The sequence below is a fragment of the Erithacus rubecula genome (assembly GCF_903797595.1).
Source record: "Erithacus rubecula genome assembly, chromosome: 3".
Taxonomy (NCBI): domain Eukaryota; kingdom Metazoa; phylum Chordata; class Aves; order Passeriformes; family Muscicapidae; genus Erithacus; species Erithacus rubecula.
Genome location: NC_136689.1, coordinates 37779851 through 37804613, shown reverse-complemented (window position 1 = coordinate 37804613; position 24763 = coordinate 37779851). Strand labels below are relative to the sequence as shown.

General features: G+C 37.9%; 1 protein-coding gene across 1 annotated transcript in view; it reads left to right on the top strand.

Moving 5' to 3' along the window:
* TOP2B (DNA topoisomerase II beta) overlaps window positions 1-24069 on the top strand; it is a 60145-nt gene extending 36076 nt beyond the window's left edge. The window contains 21 exon segments of the mRNA XM_079299653.1: window positions 3553-3645; window positions 3740-3743; window positions 3746-3853; window positions 6685-6806; window positions 7563-7711; window positions 8306-8537; window positions 9919-10053; window positions 10525-10725; window positions 12378-12573; window positions 12718-12809; window positions 13951-14106; window positions 14230-14313; window positions 15234-15431; window positions 15752-15896; window positions 17089-17247; window positions 18059-18266; window positions 18788-18870; window positions 19175-19285; window positions 22395-22511; window positions 23279-23376; window positions 23583-24069. Of these exon segments, the coding sequence (XP_079155779.1) occupies window positions 3553-3645; window positions 3740-3743; window positions 3746-3853; window positions 6685-6806; window positions 7563-7711; window positions 8306-8537; window positions 9919-10053; window positions 10525-10725; window positions 12378-12573; window positions 12718-12809; window positions 13951-14106; window positions 14230-14313; window positions 15234-15431; window positions 15752-15896; window positions 17089-17247; window positions 18059-18266; window positions 18788-18870; window positions 19175-19285; window positions 22395-22511; window positions 23279-23376; window positions 23583-23744 (2853 nt within the window). The 3' untranslated portion in view covers window positions 23745-24069.
* Window positions 24070-24763: the final 694 nt, after the last annotated feature.

Sequence of the window (24763 nt, the reverse complement as noted above, 5' to 3'; positions counted from 1 at the left end):
ACAGTGAATTGGCAACCACCTGGAAATCTGCAATCATGAAGTCCTTACCATGTTTTGATAGTTTTTTTCCCATAAGTACCACCATGGGTCATCTCAGCTTATTAGGATGCAATTTCAAGGATTTCTAGTATAGAGCCACAAGTTCTCTTATCTCTGGGAACAGAGGTTTTCTTCTTCCATCCATGGGGCAAAGTTTCTGATCTGTCTCTGTTCAAGCTTCTCTTTGGATCACATCTACTGCAACATCTGATTGTTTTTACACTGGTGCTCACAGCTGTGGTTAGGACGTGACATCCCTCCAGTGTGTTCCATGTGTTCCAGGGAAAAAATAAAGTCTAATGTATCAATTACATCTTCACCATAGCCTTACAAGAACATTTCAGCCCAAAACTAAGACATCTCCTCAATCTCCTCCCATCTGGAATTTGACTCCTCCTTCACTGACCTCAGTGTCTCATGTCATTTTCTTTGCGTGTCTTCACCCTTTTCTTATTTTTATTTGGGAGAGAATTGGTGTTTGTAGGTTCCATTATTCTCAAGCTTTATCAGTTGAAACACTTTTTATGGAGTCCTGCAGCACAGAAAGGCTCTGCACCAGGGAACACACTCACCATTTCTCTCTGTTGTCATGCTGGCTGCTGGCACCAAAAAAAACCCAAAAAATAGAAGTGGCTGTGGTTGCTTTTATCCTTCTGTCTGCAGCATGGCTGGCTAAAAGCAACTAAAGGAAAAAGGTTCATTGTGAGCCATGCTGAGACAGCCGCGGCCATGCAGTGCTGGCTGTGCTGATTTTGGCTGAGCAATGCTGGCTGTGGAGCCACTCACTCCTGGAGCTGGCCCTGGATGCATGGCTGTTCCCAGTGGTGGGATTGCCTAGTGGTGCTGCTGGAAAAAGAAGAAAGGACCAGTGGGCTGCACTGGGAAGGGGCCCAGCCCCACTGGGTAGAGTCCTAGCAGGTTTTCCCAGGAAGGGGCCAGTGCCCGGTTACCTGTTCAGAGGCTGGAAGCAAGAGAGCTTTTCCCAGGCCTTGTTCCTTTCTAAATGCCAGCCTCACAGAGGCATGATCAGCTCTCTTGAGTGGTTTAACACAGTGTCAGTGTTCAAAACTAGCCAGGTTATGGTTGGTTGTGCCTGGCCAGAAGGAAGCTGCCAGGGCCCCCACAGGGAACTGCATCCACAGCTTGGGGACTCCCAGCTAAAATCCAAACTGCGTTAAACCGTGACACCGAAACAATACTGTGGGTGGAGAAAGGATCTTCTGGAAAATGTTTTAAATTTTGGAATAAGCTTCATCCATGCCACAAAATGAGCTGCACCTTCTGCTTTTAGATTTGATAATTTTGTGTGGTGTGAATATCAAGAAGTGTTACAGTCAGAATTGCGTTTAAACACATGTACAAAAAAGTACTCTGAGGGGTTTTTATTTGTTTGTGCAATAGAGCCCAAGCAAATTATGCTTCACATGTACTTAGGAGTCTGTATTTTGTTTCATAGCAAATAAGATAAGATAAATATTGTTTGTTCATTGAAGATCTGTTATGTATGTATTCACGCTCTACATACTTGAATTTGAAGTCTTGTAAATAGTTGTGTGCAGGTAAATACTTGTGTTTCGAAGAAAGCTTGTAGAGGGACAACATTTGAAATGTCTGGAACTAAGCTGTTTTCTCAAGAAATATTTCAACTTTTATCTACTTTAATTTGCTGTTTTAATTGTAGGTGACATTAGCAAGAAAACAGGATAGGAGAAAAAAAAAAGGGAAAATGGAAAAATACCTATATTAGACAAAACAACACTTTTCTTATCTTGTGGATACAGTAAAATATGTGGTTTTACTAGCAGAATTCTGATCTCTGTTTATGTAAAGAGACCTCCATACACAGGCTGCTATATGAGGCCATGTAACCAGTTATGGCTGGTTCTCACTGTTACCCCAAATAGTATTCTGTCAGTGTGGGAGGAAGATGTTCACCTCTGTTACACCTCAGCAACTACCAGCTAGTACTGGAGCTTTGTACAGAAGCTTCACTTCCACTTCCACCTGCATTTCCTCTGCTGGTCTCTGGAATCCCAGCCCCAGGTTTATCTCTGAGTGGTGTGGGATTTTTGGCCCCACCAGACCTCATGCTAGCTGAAATCTAGGAAAGCAAAAATTATTTCACAAAGCAACTTCTTCAGCATTCTTAAAAACTCTTTTGCTAGTAAATTAAGAATTAGAATAGTAGTTTTAAGTGGAGAAACAAAAAAAATCCCCTTCTTATTCTGTTGAAAAATAAATATTTGAGAACTGCTCTTAATTCCATTAATTCTGTTTTTATTCTATTGAAATAATTTTTATGCTGATCCAGCTCTTGGTCATTTGCCACTTCAATGGTCTAGAAAAGGTGTAGATAAACTGAAAGGAACCAGAAGAAAATTATAAGAATTTAGTCCTGTTTTTTACAAAAGCCTAATCTTAAATTTTCAGATGTCTGGCACTGTGAGTTATCAAGCTTTGCTCACAAGGGAAGTCAGTCTGATGCAAAACAGGGTGATATCACTTAGTCCCTTTCTCAGAAACTAAGCTATGTTTAATATTTATTATGTAGCATTGTGGTCTCAAGGAATTGAAACTACTCATTGAGCTCTTTTGGAGCATTCCAGTCAGAGTCCTTTGAAAGAGATAGTGCTGATGACTGTGTTCTTATGCAGGAGAGTGGTTGAAATCAGGACATGATGAAGTTTCTATATGTTGCTCTCTGAGAAAGAAAAGGCAGTACCTCAGCAGCTCAAAGTAGTCAAAATCTTGTTTAAGCCACATATTCAGTTTTTATGTATTTTTCTCTTTTCTGGGGAAGAAACTCACTGGAGGGGTGCTCTGTTTCTGTAACACCACAAAGTCAGAATGTTCCTGTGTCCTTTTGTAGTAGTAAGTGGTTGCTGGAAAGTGATGCCTTGTCATCATAAAGGCTGAGGCCATTAGTCAGCTCACCCAAACTCTGGCTTAGGCTTTTTGGGCAGCGTCAATTCTGTCAGGTTGTCAATTTTTGTAAGAGGACTAGGTATGGCCAGTCAGGAACAGCTACAAGTTATTGGCAGAGCGAAGAGGGCATGAAAAGGACAAGAATGGGTTGTTTTTTCTAATACCTTCACTTGACTGTCTTGATGAGAGCTGATTGCAGATCAGTCTAAATTATTAACCCAACCTTAAAGCTGTGAGAGGAAAGACCTTCAAACTTGTGTGTCAGAGCACAACTCTGATGTGAAGAGGAGAAGAAGAATGATAAGATTTGTCTAAATGTGTGCAGATTTCAGAAAATCATTATAAATTTAAATTGCAAACAGTGAGAGATCTATCATTTCAAAAAACCTTGTGCAAAAATACCTGAAATGTCATGTACTGGTACTGCTCCTTAAATGTAGATGTTACTCATATGGATTAATTTGTCCAAATAAGCCTTATTGAATACTTGATCAGAAAGTGCAATATGCTTAAAATTCTGAGTGAAGTAACATACATTTGCACAAACATTTGTATGCTGATACTTTAGTGTATTTGGAATCTTTCCAGGCCTTCAGTAAGAAGAAGATTGATGACCGGAAAGAATGGTTAACAAATTTCATGGAAGACAGGCGACAGCGTCGGCTACACGGCCTTCCCGAGGTGAGTCCTAAATAATAGCAATAAATCTGCCAGCTGAGGTTTAAATGTAATGTACTTTTTGTATTGAATGAATAATGTATGTGGTTTTTTTCAGCAATTTTGTATGGTACAGCAACAAAACATTTGACTTACAATGATTTCATTAACAAGGAGTTGATCCTTTTCTCAAATTCAGACAACGAGAGATCCATCCCTTCCCTTGTTGATGGTAAGCTGATAATTCATTATGATTTGTTGGAATATTTCTGCTTTTTTATGGTTTTTAGAGCTGTGATTTGCATTGGAGTCAATGCATTCAAGTAGAGAATATAAGAACTTCCATGTATGTGTTTGTTATAATTTTTTATCAATGATAACAATGATTCCTGGGTGCATTAGGGAGTGCCAGGGGGTCAAGGGAGATGATCCTACCCCTCTGCTCAGCTCTGGTGAGGCCACATCTGCTGTGTGCTGTCCTGGGCTCCTCAGTACAAGAGAGACATGGAGCTCCTGGATCAGGTGCAGTGGAGAGTTGTGAAGGTGATTAGGGGACTGGAGCATCTCTCTTATGAGGAAAGGCTGAGGGAGCTGGGCCTGTTCAGTCTCAAGAGATGATGGAGAAGGGGAGACCTCATCAGTGTGTTTTAGTATCAAAAGGGGAGGTGTTGAGAGGATGGAGCCAGGCTCTTCTCAGTGGTGCCAATCAGTAGCACAAGAGGCAGTGGACAGGCACTGACACATGGAAAGCTCCACCAGACCATGAGGAAGAATTTCTTCAGTGTGCACTGGTCACACACAGGAACAAATTTTCCAGGGAGGGAATATCTCCCTCAGTGGAGATACTCGAGAGAGAGACATATCCTGTGCAATGTGCTCTAGGATGATCCTGCCTGGGGAGGCTGGATGAGCCTCTGTGGTCCCTTCCAACCTTCATGATTTATGTGCTAAGGAATTGCCATGTTTCTTCTGTGAGGAAGTTTAAGCTGTTGCTGTGCAGGCTTTTTACTTAACCAGACCTATTCCCTAGGCCCTACAAGCTCTTTGTTTCTGCTCATACCATCAGAGACAGCAAGTCTCTTAAGTGCTTATAATAATTAACATTCAAGTCAGCAGCTGAGTGCAGATGAAGATGCAAATGTTTTCTACCCTCAGTCTTGCACCACAGGCAGTGCTCTAGTGTTTACTGACCTATAATCTTGCTAGGCTCCTGTCAGTCAGGTTTACTAACCCTCCCCTTGCAATTGCATGTGCATTAAAAGGAGCAGTTTTTACTACACTACAGCTTCATTTATAAAACTGTCTGCAGACAGTGTAAGCAGGAATTTCCACCCGTGTCATTGACAGTGTGCACAAGCTTACTACGATCAGAAAAAAGGCCTTGACACTTCAGGGAGGAGTGAAGTGCATTTATCTCCAGTTCCCAGTACATTTTATAGTGGAGCTGGTCAGGCTTCTTGACACTACAGACTTATACCAAAATATTCATGCAGCAAGAGTGCTTTGTGTTTTGGATGAAAGAGGGATTGTTCAGGGGATGGGGGCAAAAGCTTCCCAGTAGGATGGATCCCCAGCTGTGATGCAGAATGAAACTGAGTTGGGTATGCAGATACACACCTAGGGAACCAAAGGATGTCAGTCCTTGTTTCACCTTCTCCAGACTTACTTCTCTTCCTCCCATACTGGGTACTTACAGAGCTGTATGTTTCAAGGGATCAGTGCTCTTACACTGTACCCAGACTGCCTTCTCAGAAACAGCAGAATGATTTTGCTGAAACTTAAAGAATGAACTTGCAGTGGACTGTTTCAACAGAAATGTAAGAGAATAAGAAGGGAACATAGCTATTCATATATTTGTGTTTGTCATGTATGCATGTAACCTAATGTAGGTGTATCTATAAGACTACAAATATTATATGTAATTCCTATGAGTGTTTCTGACAACTTTGGCTGTAATTCTGCATTCTGGGCATGGATATATGAATTGTTCAGCAGGTGTAGTGCTCTAGCAATGTTTTTTGTCTTTTAGCATCGTTAGGTGATATGACAGGCTAGTCTGCTGGCAAATCTCAGAGAAAATAATGAAAAGGAAGAACATTTTAACCGTGTCTTCACAGCTGCTAGTTACAATTATAACTAAGTGTGATTCTCCTGTGTGAAGTCAATCCTTTAAGTCTGTTGTATAGATGTGTGGTAGAAAAACAGGATTCCGATTAATTGTAAAAGAGTTTAGATATTGCAAGTTTAAATGAAATAGAAATTGAAGTCAGAGTCTTTTTTTTTTCTTTTTTTAAAATTTTTTTTCTTTTTCTGTCTTCCTTCCAGCTTTTGCTCTTATGTTTGACCCGCTGTAGTAATGGTAGCATTTAACAATATTTCAGTGCATTTTAGAAATGTATGTGAATTAAAACATTGACTAGCTCAATAAGCATGATCTAGAACTGGTTATAAAGTTCTGGATAACAGGATGCAGGAAATAGGATGCAATCCCTTCAGCACAGATGTTGTTCCTAAAGTGTGCCTAAGCAATGAAAATAAACCAGAACATCAGAGACTTCTTTCTTAAAACGTTAAAAGATCTCAAGAGGATTACATTTTTTTGTCATTGAATTTTAATGTGTGTTTGAGTATTTCACACAAGAAGTAAAATTTGAGAGTGCTGTGAAATACATGTAAGCTACAGTTACAGCTATCATTGCTGAATTTGTGCTAATACTCTTAGGAAAAAGATTTTGCTGAGTAGAATGGAAGGAATTCTTGACTTGTGGAAGTTGTACATTTAGGATCAAGGTGCATTTTATTAGAATGATGTGTTGGATGCTGTATAATTGGCTGAAAAGGTTGTGTTTCCACTTTTTTGGTAATTTTAAAAGTTTCATAAAATATTTTTATTAAATTTTTAAAATTATATTTTTATTATTTTGTTAATATTACAGTGTAAATTTGCTTCTATTTAATGTTTAGACTTCTTTTGAGGGATTAGAAATGATAAGGCAAAACAAGTTTATCACTTGAAAACATTTGCTTGTGTATGTGTTGAAAATGGGATGTTTTTCCAACTAGGTCTGAAACCAGGGCAGCGCAAGGTTCTGTTCACTTGCTTTAAGAGGAATGATAAACGTGAAGTAAAGGTTGCTCAGCTGGCTGGTTCTGTGGCTGAAATGTCAGCTTATCACCATGGGGAGGTGAGTATGGAGGATGGTGAGCTTGTGAGGAATTTCAGCCTACGTAAAACATTAGATAAATGTTTCTGCTATTGAAAGTGCAAACTACTGACTAGAGTTCTACTAATCACAGATGTACTTTTAAACAAAGTGAACCAAACATGAAGTTTAATAAGACAGCCTGTTTCCTTTCTTTCCAAGTGTTGGTGCACAGTGTTATCCCAAACACATTGTGGGTTGTGGCAAAATATTAGATAACTAATTACCTAGGCAGCTTCTAGATTCTGAAATCATAGGAATATGGGAACTACATACTAGGAAAATATTTTTCTGAAACACAGAAATACAGTATTTTAAGGGAATAAGCAGAGACTGTTCTTCAAAAACTTATTACAATGTCAGAACACAGATTATTTCTAGCTCCTGTTTTGTTTGTATTTCTCTGAAATATTAGCAAGAGTGGCCTTATTAACAAACCATCCATCCCTTCTCCCTTTAGAAACCATGAGTGGTGGTTTGTGCATGCAAGTGTGGTCAGTTTATGTCCCTTTACTTCCCCCAGAGAAGTGCTTTAGAAGAAACTGAGAAGTTCAGGGGTTTTCATATGCACAGAATATGTATTCCCATCAGCCTTTGTAATAGGTTGCAACAGTCCTTTCTCAGGGAGACTGCTTTCTTTAATTCAGGTTAGTCACACAATTTTAGGCCATTAAAATGGATTTTACTGGCTGATTAGGATAGACTGTCTCATTCCTATGAATATGTATTTTCTTGCAGCAAGCATTAATGATGACTATTGTCAACTTGGCTCAGAATTTTGTTGGAAGTAACAATGTGAATCTGCTACAACCTATTGGTCAGTTTGGCACCAGGCTTCATGGTGGAAAGGATGCTGCCAGCCCTCGTTACATTTTCACCATGTTAAGGTAAATTATTAATGTCAAGCTAAATGAATACTTTTAAATATCATTGTTATGAAACTCATTCTTTTACAACACTCCATTTTTGGGGGCATGGAAGAGAGAAATAGACAAAGATTGAAGTATTTTGATAGGAGCTCATATTTTGCCTTGGATCTCTTAAGTGTGGTTTTGAACATCCATAACGTTTTGCTGCTCCTACAGTCAAACAAGGGAATTTTGCAACTGTTTGGATGCTGTGTTGCTTTATTACTGGGGCCCAGTGTCACACTGAGCTGTGTGTTCTGAAAGCTTCAAAGAATGATATTTTGTAGGTGTTAAATGTCAGCAGTTGCTAGTGCACCAGATACATGTGTTACTGTGAAGGAAACAAATATCATCTATTATGAACACATGCTTCCACTGGGAAGAACTTTGTTATCTCAGGAGATGTGTACATTGGATTTTCAGCTTCAGAATGGCAAAGAGAAAGGAAGACGTGAGAAAAATCTGCAAACAGATCATTTCTGGGCCCTAAGGCTGTTAATGCAAAATGTTCTTTATTTACTGGACTTTAGGTTAAATGGTTTTCTTTTTTTTTTTTTTTTTTTCTTTTTAAAGCCCTTTAGCAAGGCTACTTTTTCCATCAGTGGATGACAACTTGCTTAAATTCCTGTATGATGACAACCAGCGTGTAGAGCCTGATTGGTATATTCCCATCATTCCCATGGTCTTAGTAAATGGAGCTGAAGGAATTGGCACTGGCTGGGCATGCAAACTTCCAAACTATGATACCAGAGAGATTGTAAGCAATGTGAGACGAATGCTGGATGGCCTAGATCCCCACCCAATGGTAAAATAATAGTGTATATTGATATTTTATATGTGTGTACTTACAAAATTAATTCCTTTCTTTCTGGAACTTCTTAATTATTAGAGCATCGGAGTTGGTTTGTCCCAGTAATTTTATGTAGGAGCTTTACTTGACTGTTGGGATGAGGCTGAGGAAATTCACCTTGAAGCAAAAACATTGCTATTTGTATTTTTAGCAATTATTTTAGAGGACTTCTTGTTCAGTCTGCTGACTATTACAAGTCTTGCAGGGTAGCTGTGATATGGCAGCAGAGTAAAAAGTTGTATCACTCTTTCTTTTTGTAGGTACTACTTAAGTATCATCAGCCAAAGTTAACATTACCTTTATGTTTTCTGAAATGTTCTCCCTTCTATATATCTATAGGCAGAGGAGAAAATGCTGCTGCTGTTTAAGAAAATCAGCAGCTTCTGAACTGCATTTAACTTCTGTTTATTCAAAAGTTTAGAAGTCCCAGAAGTGATGTGAAAAACATTGGACAGGAATAATACCTATGTGAACCCAAAACATCAGTGACCAAGAGATGAAATGCAGTTGATGTAACCTTAATTTTACAACTGATGGATATTGCTGTTTGGCTGTGTTTACTAAGCCATAGAAGCAGAAACATCTTCTCTTCTTTATTTAGATTACATTTCACTCAGTTTGCCATATCAATTTTCAAGATATAGTGGCTTTCCTTTTTCAAATTCTTGGGAACAATGAGATTTTTTTTTTTAATTATTGCAATCCATTGCCCTTCCTTTAAGATTCTAGGCCTTCTGTGTAGTCTCACAGTCAATTGAAGCTCATTGTGGTTGAAAGAGGCAGTTCTGCCTCCATCTAGCACCTTTCTATATACTGGTATGTGTTTGTGTCAAGCTGGATAAGAAAATCAATCCTCTTAAAAAAATTCTTCAGCCTGTTAGCTACAGTTTAATCTGGATGGGTTCCACTATCTTTGCCAAACAGCACAAAAATGAAAAAATGGTTAGGGGAGGTAGCACCACTTCTATAAAGTTATTGTGGGGTGTTAATCTGCTTTCTGTCATGCCTTATTTGTGCTTAGTTTTCTTTAAGAAAGAGGAAGAAAAACCTAACAAAAAATTAAAACCCCACCTCACTGGGATCAGCTGCATCTTCTTAACAATTTTTCAACTCTGGGGACAATAGGATAATTGGTTCTGTCACTTACATGTGTGTATTCTGGGGTTTTTTTTCCTGTAGTATTTTTCTTATCACTTCATATTTTCACAGGCATGAGAGATTTGTTGGTAGGTTAGTGCAATATACAGTGATAACTGTATGGAGTATGGAAAAGAAATATTTTTGAGATTTTTATTTATAAAAATTATTACCACTTTGCTGCTTTTTCCAATTTCAGCTCCCAAACTACAAAAACTTCAAAGGAACCATTCAGGAACTTGGTCAAAACCAGTATGTAGTGAGTGGTGAAATATTTGTGGTGGACAGGAACACAGTAGAGATTACAGAGCTTCCTGTAAGGACATGGACCCAGGTAAGTAATAGTGAAATATGTTTTAATAAAAACAAGAAACAGTGAAGAATTCCTCATTAAATTATTTAATCCTACATCTGCATGAACTTTTAACACAGTTTATGATTATACACACATGGAAAGGAACATGGTTTCATTCTCCTGTGTGCTTTTGTAGAAGATGGTTCTCTGCCATCAGCTGTCTGTAATACAGAGAAACCTGCTTCTCCTGCTGAATTCATAGTTAATCCACTGTCCAGTAGCCCTTTCTCTCCTGGTTTCTGCCTCTTATGTTTTTGCTACTCTTGGCCTGCATTTCTCAGGTTATACTGATTCTGTAACTTGTAAATGGTATCAGGTTTTGCTGATTGTATAACTTATAAATGGTATCAGATGTAATGCACAGAACTTTAGAAGTTTATGTTGTTCAATTGGTTTGCATTTTTAAGGCATTTCAAGTGGTTCTGTTTTCTGCTGCCCTATTTCCAACAGGTGTACAAAGAACAGGTTCTAGAACCTATGTTGAATGGGACTGAAAAAACTCCAGCATTAATTTCTGACTATAAGGAATACCACACTGATACAACTGTGAAATTTGTTGTGAAGATGACAGAAGAAAAGCTTTCACAGGCAGAAGCTGCTGGATTGCACAAAGTCTTTAAGCTTCAAACAAGTCTTACTTGTAATTCTATGGTAACTTTTTCAAGTTTGGCTATCAGAATCCCCACTGTTGTTTGTTGTAAAATCAAATGTTTTTGTAGCATACTTTGGTTCTTGGTAGTAAACTGTGTATTGTGTATTTGAAATTATTTCAACAGTAGAAAAGTGTAATGATGACCAATACTATGTCAATATGAATAAGCAAATCCATTTTAGTCCTGATAACTCTTTCAAATAAGACAGGCCTGGGGTGGTTGCCTTCCTGTAATTGAAAATTTCCTGTGCAGTGAACCAAAAGTGGTTAATGTGAAGTAGATCATACAAATAATTTTCTGCCATATTATAATTACATTTGAGTTTTAAAGTTGAGACAAATTACATTTTCAAAATTGCACTTTCTGCAGGACTGTTACTCCTCTAATAGGAATTAAATGATCCAATGTTTCCACCAGCATAAATCCTATTTTAGGTGGTAAGGTATAGCAAATAGCAAACACTGTTCTTAAGCTGCTGAAGACATAATAATGCTGTAAATTACTAAGAATATGAATAAATATAGATGTCTGTCTATTCTGAGAGGACTTTGAATATAAGTTAATTTTTGGGAAGATTTCCAAACATCCTGTCTTTACAGATACTGGAAAAACAGTTCTATTTTTTTTATGGCATATGCTAGTTTCAGATATTATCACAAAACAAAAATATCATTTTTGTTGCTATTGCTGTGTACATCAAAAGCTATGTGAAAATAGGTTAAAAATAAATTAAAGGCTGTAGAATTGCAAAAGGAAACAGGCCTTGCTCAACTTATTTTGTAGATTGTACTTGTACTTGAAAAGCAAATCTACCAAATCAGGATGATGGTATTTCTCACATATTAAAACAACTGTAGGAACTACTGTGAGAATCTGTTGTCAGTTTTACATTTCACAGATTGCAAAATGTTTTGCAGCTGAGTTACTGCATTTTCCGTTTGCCAAAATAAATAATAAATTGTGAGGGCTGCTTTCTGTACCTGTGTAGGAATTAATCTGCCCTAGTGTAGGTAGCTTAAAAAGTTATGAGTGCTTGGCCATTGTCCCCCTGCTCCCAAATAGCTATTTTGGATAGATGAATTACCTCCTAGAGGGGTTTATTTCTTTCAGCTGACTGTGGAGGGCACCAAGGGTGACTAGTTCACCAGTAAATGTCTAAACTGGAGATGTCAGAAGCCAGGATTGATTCCACCTATCAAGTAAAAATGATTTCTTACTTTGTGCTTAAACTTGAAGGATGGTAGTTTTCAGAGCTGAAAAGTGTCAGATTTCACAGCTGAACTGAAAGACTGTTAAGGATTATTAAGCCTTTCAACTGTTATATTAAATAGTTGTGAATCATCAGTTGTTACTGATTTAATTTGTAGATAAAATTAGTCATTCAAGTGAATTCAGGCATATTTCTCTATATAGCTGTCTTTTTGTTTGATTGTGCTCCATGAATTTCATCCTAAATCTACTTGTAATAAATATAAATATGTAATAAAGTCCATCCAGCTCTGTGCTGTGTAGCTCCACAGTGAGGTTTGAGTTCACACTCCTCTAAATACCACTTTTTATAGGGTGCTTCTATATGTGCAATATAACTGAGCACTTACACAAAAAGTCTGAGTTACACAGCCTCTCTCAAGCCCATCCTGTATTTTCTAGGTGCTGTTTGATCACATGGGGTGCTTGAAGAAGTACGAAACTGTGCAGGACATCCTGAAGGAGTTCTTTGATCTGCGGTTACATTATTACAGCCTGCGCAAGGAGTGGCTGGTGGGAATGCTGGGTGCAGAGTCCACCAAGCTGAACAACCAAGCTCGTTTCATCCTGGAGAAGATACAAGGAAAAATTACCATTGGTGAGTAGGCAGAAGTTAGAATTGTGAACAGTGGGGGAAGATCTGGAAATTATTTTAGTAGAAAGTACTTGCACTCAAGATTTTCATGACACTGACTTCTCTTTGTTTTTCCTTCCCTCCTCTGTGTTTGTGTGTGTTTTGTAGAGAACAGATCAAAAAGAGATTTGATTCAAATGTTGGTCCAGAGAGGCTATGAATCTGATCCAGTAAAAGCCTGGAAAGAAGCACAGGAAAAGGTGATAATCTAGATATAGTTGATGTTGTTACTGTTATAAAATATATTGCATATTGTCTAGTCATCTAATTTAATTTACAACACACACATAGCACTTCAAAAACAGTATTTATTTCTCCTTATTGGCTTCCATTTAAATAAACCAATTAAACTTACACAAAACCAAAGTCACGTAATATTGGTGTTGTATATGGATAATGCTTAGAAGAAAACTAGATAGTACAAATCTAAAAAATGAGATTGCAGAGGACTGAATTTCCTAATGTACCCAAATCAATACAGGCTTTCTGTTGATTCTGATTCTATTTGATTTCTGACTGGCTGATACAGATGCATGGTGTTGCATCAGTTACCCCACACATACAACTGATTACTAAATGTAATTATTTCTACACAACTTATTAATGGTTTTTCTGCAAAGCAACATGGATATTATAAAGCTATGACTTTTAAATTTATCGTAGTAAATTTGACCATGACCTTGACCTGTTTTGTTTCTACTTTTTTTAAAACCAAGCAGTTTTTTATTGTTCCAAAAGAGAGATGTGATGAGTTTAATTTCAAAGTTACATTCACATTACTATGGGCAGATGGAACTGCTTTGAAAAGCAGCTTTGAATCTCTGTCAGCTCCCCCTTTTCTGAGTCTTTGCCACTGCTTTAGATATTTGTTTTCATTTCACATTTATTTTGTATTTTTAATATTGTATTTTAGCTCTATGGAATGATTTCTATTTGATAACAGAACTGTTATTTAGAGACATTTTGAGCTACTTTCAAACCTTAGTTTGCCCATTCTGGGGTTTGATACCAGCTCTTCTTCTGAAGAAACAGATATCCATGAATACCCAAAGGGCAAAGGTCTCAGCCCTGAAAGACAGGTGGGACAGCACCAATATCTGCAGCCAGCAGCATACAAGGCTCTAACACTGGTTCAATTGGTTTTCTTAAATCAAATGATAAAATAATCAGCTCTAGAAGGTCACAGTAACATGGCCTTTTGGAAAGGTCCAGAAAATGTTCAGGTTATTGAATCTGTGAGGGCACACCTTGCTACTCTGTGATGGTGCTTTGGAGCAGTGTCACAGTTCATGCACAGAGCTGAGATCACTAATACTGGCAATTGTGCTTGTGTCACCTCAGGCAGCAGAAGAGGAGGACTCTCAGAATGCAAATGATGATGCTTCCTCTGCTTCTGGAGCAACCTCTGGCCCTGACTTCAACTACATTTTGAACATGTCCCTGTGGTCACTCACGAAGGAGAAGGTGGAAGAGTTGATTAAGCAGAGAGATTCCAAGGTTGGTGCACCTGGAAGGCTTGTTCTGAAATGACACAGATGATGTGCCTGTTGGGAATGTTCAGTCTCCAGTGGCTTTTGCTTTAGTTTTGCTTTCATGCTCTGTTCTACTTTCATGTTTTAGGAGAGAGAACTAAATGATCTTAAAAGGAAATCTCCTTCAGACCTCTGGAAAGAAGATCTAACAGCTTTTGTTGAAGAGCTTGAAGTATGTTTTACTTTATATATATTTCTAAAACATGAAATACACACTAATTTAATTAAAAACACTGGCTAATAAAAATTATTAAAATTTAAGAAAAATAATTTAAAAATACTACATTTTGAATCAAAAGTAAATGCATTTCACAATATAATGGTAACTGGGAAATCAATATTAGGTATCTGTGTTCCTGGTAGTGTTTCTCAGGAATTGTTTCTTGCAACTATCCACTTGAATGTTTTTTCCAAGTCAGTGATGTCAAAAGAAAATAATCAGGAGAAAGTTCTTTTTCAGATGACACAAAAACCTGTGAGTAGTAACTGTAATGGTAATAATTACAGTAGTTCTACATGATCTAATTTTTTGTGAGGCAGTAAGTATTACCAAATTCAAAACTGTTCATTCTGGAATTAAGTGTGTAGAATATAAATACTATATGAGGTCCCCTTAGTTTGCCTCATCAGTAATTCTGGAAAAAATATAAAGTCCCTTTGGTGAATAACCTGTTGAACTTCAGTTTTCCATGTGGTCTGAAAAGGACTGGTACAATCTTTTGAAGTGACACACTTCAAAACCAAAAGTTTTAAGTTAAAAGCTGAAATAATGGAAATTTACAACAGCACCAGACACATACTTGCAGAATAGAAACTTGATAGAAGAAAGATTTTTCAGTCTAACAATGTCCAAAAGTTTGTATTTATCCTTGAATGAAAGTGTAGTTTTTAATTCTACAGGGTAATGAATTTATCAAGATTAAGTGGTCACTGTTTCAGAACTGTAAATTGTATTCCAGTTCAAGTGAGAATTAAGGGGTGCCTTATGCTCTACGTATAAAGGAGCTGAATCTTAAATAATCATCACATTCCACTTTGTCCTCATTAAAAAATAATGTGTTTCCCCCCCTCCTGCCTCCCCTTGTTTGTTAGAAAGTAGAAGCACAGGAAAGAGAAGATGTTCTGGCTGGCATGGTTGGCAAACCAATAAAAGGCAAAGTTGGTAAACCCAAGATGAAGAAACTCCAGCTGGAAGAGACCATGCCATCACCATTTGGCAGAAGAATAGTTCCACAGATTACATCTGCCATGAAAGCTGATGCCAGCAGGAAATTGCTGAAAAAGAAAAAGGTATACCAAAATGACTGCTACAGTTAAATTATTTATTATTTAACTGGTGTATTTTTCTACTCCAGTAGCATAAATCCAAATTGCCAGTATTTGTACTTTTTGCTGACCTAGTGCTAAGAAATTTTTACAGGATTTCTTTCACATTTGCAGTCATCTTGAGACTGGTTATTGTTCAAATGTTTATATTGAGATAACTTCTTTCCAAAACTATTTAACAAATGTCAATATGCTTGTCTGCATTCATTTATTATCATCTGCAAAACTATTCCAGTTCAATCTTGAAATATAACTGTGTAAATTATTTTATTTTGTAATTTTAGGGTGAAACTGATTCTCTAGCAATAAAAATGGAATTTGATGAAGAGTTTGGTGGTGTGCCAGCTGAGGGTGGTGGGGATGACTCATTGAATGCATCAGCTGCAGCAGCTAAAACCCCTAAACCCAAGAGAGAGAAGAAGGAGCCTGGTAAGACTTTTGCACAGCCATAGTTAACCTTAGTTGTCTATTTCCTGGGCATGAAATGTATTTTTAACACAGTGTGAGAAGGGAATTACAGCACAATAATCACTATTACATCTGGTTTCCTTCCCTAAAATGAAATATTTGAAAGTATTCTGCTGAAATTTCTTTATGTCAGCTACTTTCCTGAGGGTGATGGTTCTTACATGTTCTACATTTGAATTTTTGGGAGGGGTCTAAATCTTCAAATTTGTGTATAGAAAAATAGATTATTTTTACATAATAAGGCTAATTCTTTGCAAACTGAAATGTCTAGTTTGTGTGCTCTTTGATATTGAAGGACAGGGCAGTCACCTTCTGCCCCTCAGTGTGAGTAATGGTATAGATTGTAGAACTTGATTAAATAAATGTGTTTTTTTATTGACATTTAGTCATTCTGACTTTCAGAAAGTTAGGGGTGCTATGGTTTGGCAGATGACCAACGTTCCCTTCCCCATTTTCTCTGCTAGTGGGAATTTATTATTGCTGTTTGAGAAATACACTGTAACAGGGAGGCTGCAACAAAAAAGGAGAGCTGGAGACAGAAGAGAAGGTTTAAGTATGAAGGGGTTTATTTTTTTCAGAAAAAAAGGAAAAATAAAACATGGTTGCAGAAATAATTATCCAACCTGAGTAGTCTCTCTGAGTGTAGTTATGACAGACTTGTTTATGTGCAGCTCAAATCTCCCACAGCCAGTGTTGAGCCAGGGAAAACTAGCCCAGCTTGAGCTGAGCTTGCCCTGCAATTGACTGACCACATTTTTACCCCCTCCCCCACAATAGGATATCCTCAGCTTCCCATGTTTGTTGAATTTTGCCAATAACTGTTACTGATCATGTTCCCTAAATAATGGAAAACTGCATATTGTTTTCCTGGAAAACTCTAGCAAGTTTCTAAAAAAACACAGGTTTGATGGCAAATGAGATAAAACCAGAGACTTTATGTTTCTCAGTCATTAAACAAATTTTTTTGGCAGCAGCTTATCAGGTTCTGTGTGAAGTAATTTCATGTTAAATCTTCCTTCAGGAAGGAGAAGAAAATTTGCAATATTTAAAGGAGAAATTTTTAAGATGAAAATTTGTGATAAATTTGAAAAAATTTAGAAAATGTGAAAATAATTTTTAACCTGATTGTAGTAAATGCTTTTACTTTTGGCAGGTGCCAGGGTAAGAAGGACACCATCATCTACAAAATCCAGTGCAAAAAAAGTGAAGAAACGAAACCCATGGTCAGATGATGAATCCAAGTCTGAAAGTGATTTAGAAGAAAATGAGCCTGTGATTATTCCAAGAGACTCTCTGCTTAGGAGAGCTGCAGGTACCCAGCATTTTGTGAATTGTGTATTGTGACTGAAAGTTTCAACTACAAACCCACATTTTTCTTTGACAATAGCCTTCCTTTAGGACTTTATTTCCTACAGATAGCTTGCATTATATTTTCTTCACTATGTGAAGATCAGGAATTTGTTATGAAAGATTTTTGTAACTTGGATCAGAAATCTTATCCCCTAACCTAAAAACTAGAGTAGAAATTACTCACAAAATTAGTGAATTATACAAGAAACAGACAAGACAATATTCTTAAAAGCAAAAAAAAACAAAAAAAAAAAACCCCAAAAAAACAACCCCAAAAAAACCCTAATAAAATTATACTGCCAAGTAAGACCTAAAAGGCAAGTAAAAAATTATCAAAAAATCCTGCATGCTTCATGAAAACCAAGGCTGAAAATTTGGAAAATGTATAAATATTTATGGTTGAAAAAACCCCACAGAGTTTCTGGAAAATCAGGAGGAATGTTCAAATGGTGGATTCAAGAAAACTTCAATTGTAAGTGTAGGATTCTCATTTCTTAAAAGTACTGATGTACAATGCCTCCATAATGCCCTTAGCTGAAGGTATCAGAGCAAACCACAAGAGGTGTTGGATGTTTGCTAACATCTAAATTATTCTTTATTCTTTTCAGCCCTTTATTCTTCCAGGCTGAAACAAGTTTATTATCCAGCACTCATTTGTCTTGTGTACTTTGAGGCAGGGATTGTTCACTGACTTTCACTTAGATTTGTATATATATCTGTCTTTTCTAACATAAACAACTCTCCTGAATTGTGTACATGTGTGATTTTCTCAGCTGAGAGGCCCAAGTACACTTTTGACTTCTCAGAAGAAGAAGATGATGCCGACGATGATGATGATGCCAACAACAACAACGATTTGGATGAGCTCAAAGTAAAATCCTCTCCAGTTACAAATGACAGAGAGGATGAGTTTGTTCCCTCAGACAGTTTAGAGAAAGATGAGTATGACTTCTCCCCAGCCAAATCAAAGCCATCTCCAGAGTAAGTACTGTAATTCAGCAGGATTTCTTTATTAATATTTTTTTCAATGCAGAAGTGTCTGAACAAAACTGAGAAACGTCAACCTGTTATTGCTCTACATGCACCATGAAAAATAAAATGTGGAGGTATTCAAGTGTATGTTATCTCAGCCTTGCAACTGACCTATGCAAGGGTGACTTATTATTTTAAAAAATAATATAATAATATATAAAAGTAATTATGATACACTGTCTGTAATATCATCTGTTAAACTACATTTTTAAAAATTCTCTGTTTTCTGTCTTGTGCCAGTCTGGTACAGAGAACTATTGAAAAAAATGGTATTATGTTAATTTTAAATGCTGGGAGTTCTTGACTGGATGTCAGTTTTAGAAGTTTGACTGCTGCAAGCAGATACAAAAATGCTGGAAATGTTAAAACAGGATTTAACTTTTACATGGATATTACAATGTCCACATACTTCAGTCTGTGCTTAATGTAAATCATATAATTCCTTTTTTTTTTTTTTTTCTGCTTGTAAGTAGAAAAACATCTCAAGCCAAGAAAAATCAAGATTTTGGGAACATCTTCTCTTTTCCATCTTACTCTCAGAAGATGGATGATGGTGAGCTTGTTTTCACAGTTCCATTTAATTTTTATAGCAACTATTAATTGGATATTTTGGGGAGTGGTATACACAAACTTGACATGGTAGTTACATTAAAAGGAAGTTCACATCCTCCCCTTTTAAAAAGAGGAAAAGTGAAGGAATTTCTTAAAGCTTGTATCATTGGTAAGGAAGTCACAGTACATCTATAGCTATAGCATCACAAGCACTTACTTGAGATTAATTTTTACTGTAATTAATATAGATGTAATTAATATATGTCATGAATCAATCTTATTCTAAACTTACTGTGTGATTGTAGATACAACAAAATTGGACAGTGATGATGAGGATTCTGCTCCTGTTTTCTCATCATCTTTTGCCCCAAAACAAACAGAGAAAATTCCAAGTAAAACAGTAGCTGCTAAAAAGGGTATGTATAGAATTGGCTTCCAGGCCTTTTATTTGAAGTCATCATCTTCACCTTTGCATTGTCTCTTCACTCTTCAAAGTAGGACCTGCTTTCATTTATTTTGAACACAATGAAATTCAGCAATAGGGTATGAACTTTCTCCAGCTCCTTAGTAGTATTAATTTGTTTCTTTCCACTGGCTGTTTTGTGTTGTCAGAACTTGATACCTTCCATGTTGGGAGGTGGAGTTCAGCCTTCAATTAGTTTAACTAATGGGAGGTTTTCAGCTTCAGAGGATAAGTGGAGCATGACACCAGGAGGTGTGGAATATCCCTTGGGTCAGTGGGAGGCAGCTCTCTAGACTGTCCTCTCACAACTCCTTGTGCACCCCCAGCTCCTGGCTGGTGGGAGAAGCAGGAAAGGCCTTGACTCTGTGTCAGCAGCAACAAAATATCCCTGCTTTGTCAACATCATCTCCAGCCCAAACACAAACACAGTCCCATACCACCTACAATGAACAAAATGAACTCTGCCCCAGCCAAAACCAGCTTAGAAGGCTGTCACTTTTTCCTCTTGAAACAGAGGATGAGAGACTCTCCTCAGACTTCAGAGTTATAAATTCTTTCAGTTATTAGTCAGCTTTTGGAACTGTCATCTTGCAGCATTTTTTACTTTGTTTTTTTAAACTGCTTTTGACCAACTTGCAGCTGAACTTAATGTATTAATTCTTCTGTAAAAAAAGGTGCCTCGAGGAGATTGACAAGAAAGCAGCCAGTTACAATAGTTAACTTACTGTCTTAAAATTAGGAAAAATTTTATTGTTTTCTGTATCAGGCACCAGTGAACTGCAGCATCTTTTCATCCTTTCCCCCATTGCCTCCCTATTTCTAATCTATTTCTTGATGCACTCTGTCCACTGTAATTTGTTAAGAGTTCAGATCAGTGAATGCCTGAATACTTCTCAAACACTTCCAGTTGTTGGTAGAGTTCTGTAGTACAGTAAATAAAGATTGTATAGAGAAGCAGCTGATCTCTAATAGAGTAGTCTTTAATATTGAATTTCTGTACTGGAGCAAATGCAAGACAGAACTCTGTATGCAGTAGACACGCATGGATGCAATTTCACATTCAATCTTTCTCCCTCTATGTGTTTTGAGGGTCTGGATGTGGTGAGTTGTCATTAACCCAACTTGAGACCTTAAAATACAGCTGTGATCTGTTTCTGAGGTTCTGATTAACCTCTATATGCACAAAAAAGGCTCTCTTTCAAGCAAGAGTTAAATTTTTGCCTTCAGAGTTGCCTTAGGGGCACTCTCCTCAGTGCATGGCAACATGACAGGTTTCTTTCACCCGTTTTCATCTCTTCTCTTCTTTTCTTCCCAGATCTGACATGACCACACTTTCATGATCACAGCTGGACAGTCCAGTGATAACCCAGCAGGTTTAGTTCATTGGTCATCTGGTTACTCTTTTCGTAGTCTCTTTGATTCTAAGTCCATCTTCATGGACTTGGCAGCAGCCTCCTCAGAACCCATTTTCTGGTAATGTAATATTCCACCCACTCACCCTCACACTGGGAGTGCTTATTGTGTGTGGCTGAAACTATTGTTCCAGAGTTGTTTGATTTTCTGTGACTTCAGTCTCCGATCAATTTGGGATGCAATCTCTTGACCTCTGCTGTTCCACTACAGAGAATCAAGAGACAGCTGAACTTTTCCATGACCATTTGAGCTGTCTGTGGTTTTAGGGCTTTATAGTAAAGCCTAAGGGAAATTTGAAGAGCAGGCTTACTCTTGATAAGCAGCTGCTCAGCTTGAACAGCCCAGCTGCTGAGATTCTAGCAGTGAGATGTACTCTTTGCATCACCTGTGGGACTGATGCCATACCTGGACTTCCTGCCAAAAACTTGAGCTTTGAGAGCCTGTGTACAGTGATTGTGCTGCACACTCTATTTCCTGTCAGGTTACCTAGTGGAGAGCTTGGCTGAGCTGATTTGCCACCAAGTCGCTGTCAAGGGATCCTCCACACCTGTGCAGCCATTAGGGGTATAAGTTAAAGTAGCAGATGAGAATTCCCTACATTTAGTACAGAGGAAAGTCAGTGCTCTGCACACTATTCCTTTAGTCACCACATAACACAGTTAAGAAGTTTTCTGTCCCTTGGACAGACTTCAGCTACCCAGTGATACCAGGCTCTGTTTCCAGGGAAGAACAAATCCAGTGTCTTTGGCAGTGTGTCATACCTCTCTTTCTGCAGTTCAAGGCATCATAACCAAAAGGCTTGTGGAGACACTCTCTCCTTCTCCAAACATTCCCCTTGGGATCCCATAAATGAAATTCGAGTTCTCGCAAACATCCACTTTCCTGGTGTCTGCAGTGTTAGTACATCTGTCTGTTTGAGGCATCTGTGGCTGATAGAGGGTAGGTCAGGTGTGTATCTGAGGTTTCTGCAAAACTCAGTCATCTCTAAGCCTATAGAACACATGATTTGATTTAAGGGTCTTTTCTGTCTTAAATGGTTCCATGAGTATCCCTTGACACCCACTGTGGGAACATTCCCGTGACAATCTTTTAAAGACAGCCAGATTAGTTGTGTAGCACTGATTGAAATTCTCCAGGAAATGCAGAATGTTCCCTTCCTCTGCTTTCTGCATTTTCTGAAGTTGTTTCTTGCTGAGATTGACAGAAAGCAATGTCACAGAGACAGAGGCACTGCCGCCCAAACTCCTGCAGTAATCCTGGGGAAAGACACACCCCCGTCATGCCACCCTGAAGGCAAAAATGTCACAAGCAGCAGGATTTGTAAACACTGTGATGTATCCAGACACAGTCAAAGTATCCAACCTGGAGGACTTCTGTTGCTGCTTTCGCTACTAGTAACCTCTTTGTACTCAAAAAGATGAAACAGTATTCAGCCAAGGACATTGGAATTTACTGAGTGCACCAGTCCTTCTCAGGGCATCCTGTTTATTCCACACAGTTCTAGCATAAAAGCTGATGTATTCCCCAAGTGCAGAAATCACTCATCATGTTTTAATGTCTGCCATTTGTGCTATATCTGGAGTATCTAGTACAATTTAATATGTCCAATGAATATGTGAATTTATTTAGTATCTTTTAACTTCCAACAGCAAAACTAGATGCACCCCCTAAACCTAAAAGAGCTCCCAAGGCCAAGAAGGTGGAAACTGTGAACTCTGATTCAGATTCAGAATTTGGCATTCCAAAGAAGACGGCAGCACCCAAAGGTAGGAGTCACAGCTGGGCTCTCTGGAGCACAGGGCTCACAGTTATTGTAACAACCTGGGTTATGAGTACACTGATCACTGGTACATGACTCAGCCTTCCCTGAGACAAATGCAGTGTACTGACTTCTTGGCAAACAATGTGTGGACTTTTTATCTGACCTTCACTGTTGGGAATGCATTTAATAGCTGCACCCCTCATGCACCCTCCCCCCTTGTGCTGGATACTACTCGTTTTCTTTGATCTCAGGTCTTTCCAAGCCAGTAAAATTCTGGTAGTAATTGTGGTAAATAAAACTTTCTGGGTTTTAAAGCCCATTTTTTGGTATCCCAGTTCTCTGAGTCCTCACAACACAGCACAGCAAGCTGTGTAATTGGAGGAGTCTGTAAAGGACTCCAGTGTTGATGGTTGAGGTTAAAAGTAAATTTACTAAATAATAATGAATTAATGCTGTGTAATCAGTGCAGAAGGTGACCAGGGACTTGTAGTTCTTCAGCAGTGTGGAAGTTGTCTGATCTCATGAAGTTTGTCCCTGTCTTGAACTGACAGCTTGAGCTGTTGGGGTGAATGGTGACTGTGGAAAAAGTAAAAAAGATTTAAAACTCGGAAAATAAAAAAGACTGTTATACTCCTGTTGCGAATACGCTTTAGTAGTAAACTGGATTTGAACTTAACATGTAGGCATATTAAAGTAACTTCACGAGGGGGTCTTTCAGTTTGATGAAGTCTGGAGTTTAAAACCAAAGTTTATTTGTCATCTCTGACTTAGGAAAAGGCCGAGGGGCAAAGAAAAGGAAAGCATCTGGTTCAGAAAATGAAGGTGAATACAACCCTGGGAAGAAAACACCCAAGTCCACACCAAGCAAGGTCAGTTCCATCTATACTGTCTTCTGGTAAAAAGAACCTCATGGATTACTTTACATAAAAGTTAAATTCTTATAATAAAGTTGCTAATATGGTAATGGGGTCTGAGGTGTCATTAGCAATTGAATGCTAAAGAGGTTTTTTTCAATTCTGAATGTTAAAATGGAAAGTGTACAAAGCATCACAACTTTGTCTTTTCTTTTCCAAAGAAATCCAAGAAGGCCACTTTTGACCAGGATTCTGATGTGGAAATCTTCCAGTCAGGCTTTGCCTCTGAAACTGCCCCAAAGCCACGGACAGGCCGGGCTAGAAAAGAAGTGAAATATTTTGCAGAGTCTGATGAAGATGATGATTTTGATATGTTTAATTAAGTGCCCAAAGAGCACAAAAAATGTTTTCCAACAAGTATCTTGTGTTGTCCTTTTGTCCCCTCTGTTGCAAACTTTTGTACATTTGACTTATTTTATGTGATAATGTAATTGATGGTTTTTATTATTGTGTGTAGGCATTTTAACATTTTGTTCTTACACCTACAGTTTTATGCTCTTTTTTACTCATTGAAATGTCATGTATTTGTCTGACTGGCTTGTAGAGATGTTCTAGACAGCTGTGCTAAAGCACATTTTAATTGTCATGGTTGCAAACAGCAAACCTGCTTTTTGAAATGAAGTTTAAACATTAAAAAATGGAAAACTACTGTTGGTGTGTGTGTTTGTATAAACTTGGGCTAGAGAGACTACTTCTACACAATTTTTAAAATAAATATATTTTATTCTTTGCCAGGAGACTCCATGGAAAAAGGTAAACAGTATATGAACATAGAAAGCATTGTTAAACAATCTCAATGTACAAACAGAGCCAGTGAAAGTACATCACAGACTTGCTAGAATATATAAAAAAAAAAAATCCACTAGTGCTTTAAATGAAACCTAAGAAACTGACACTTTAAATCTGTTAACCATTCTACCACAGTTTTCACTCTGCTTCATGGTGATTTAACAAGGCCAAGAAGGCAGATTCTCTCCTTGTGTTTCTGGAAGTCCTAGCTGTACCTCCTTAGCACCGGGAAGGCTGGAAAGCCCAGCTGATTCCTGGCAGTTGATTCTTAAGGAAATACCCTGGACTCAGCAATTCAAAAGCTGTAAGTGAGTCTGCTGGTTATCATCCCATGAAGTTTCCCTAATGGCTTGTGAACAAGTAAACAAAAACATGGTAACACTGAAAAGTGTTTCTGCCTTGGAGGCTATATCATTGCTGTCGAAATGGAGCAGGTAATTGTGGAGCTAGGTCACCAGCCAGCTAAGAAACCACTTCTTTAAACTTTAAAGTGACATTAACAGTGGAACAAATGACATCTGAATAACTGATCTGGCAGTTAATGCTGATACTG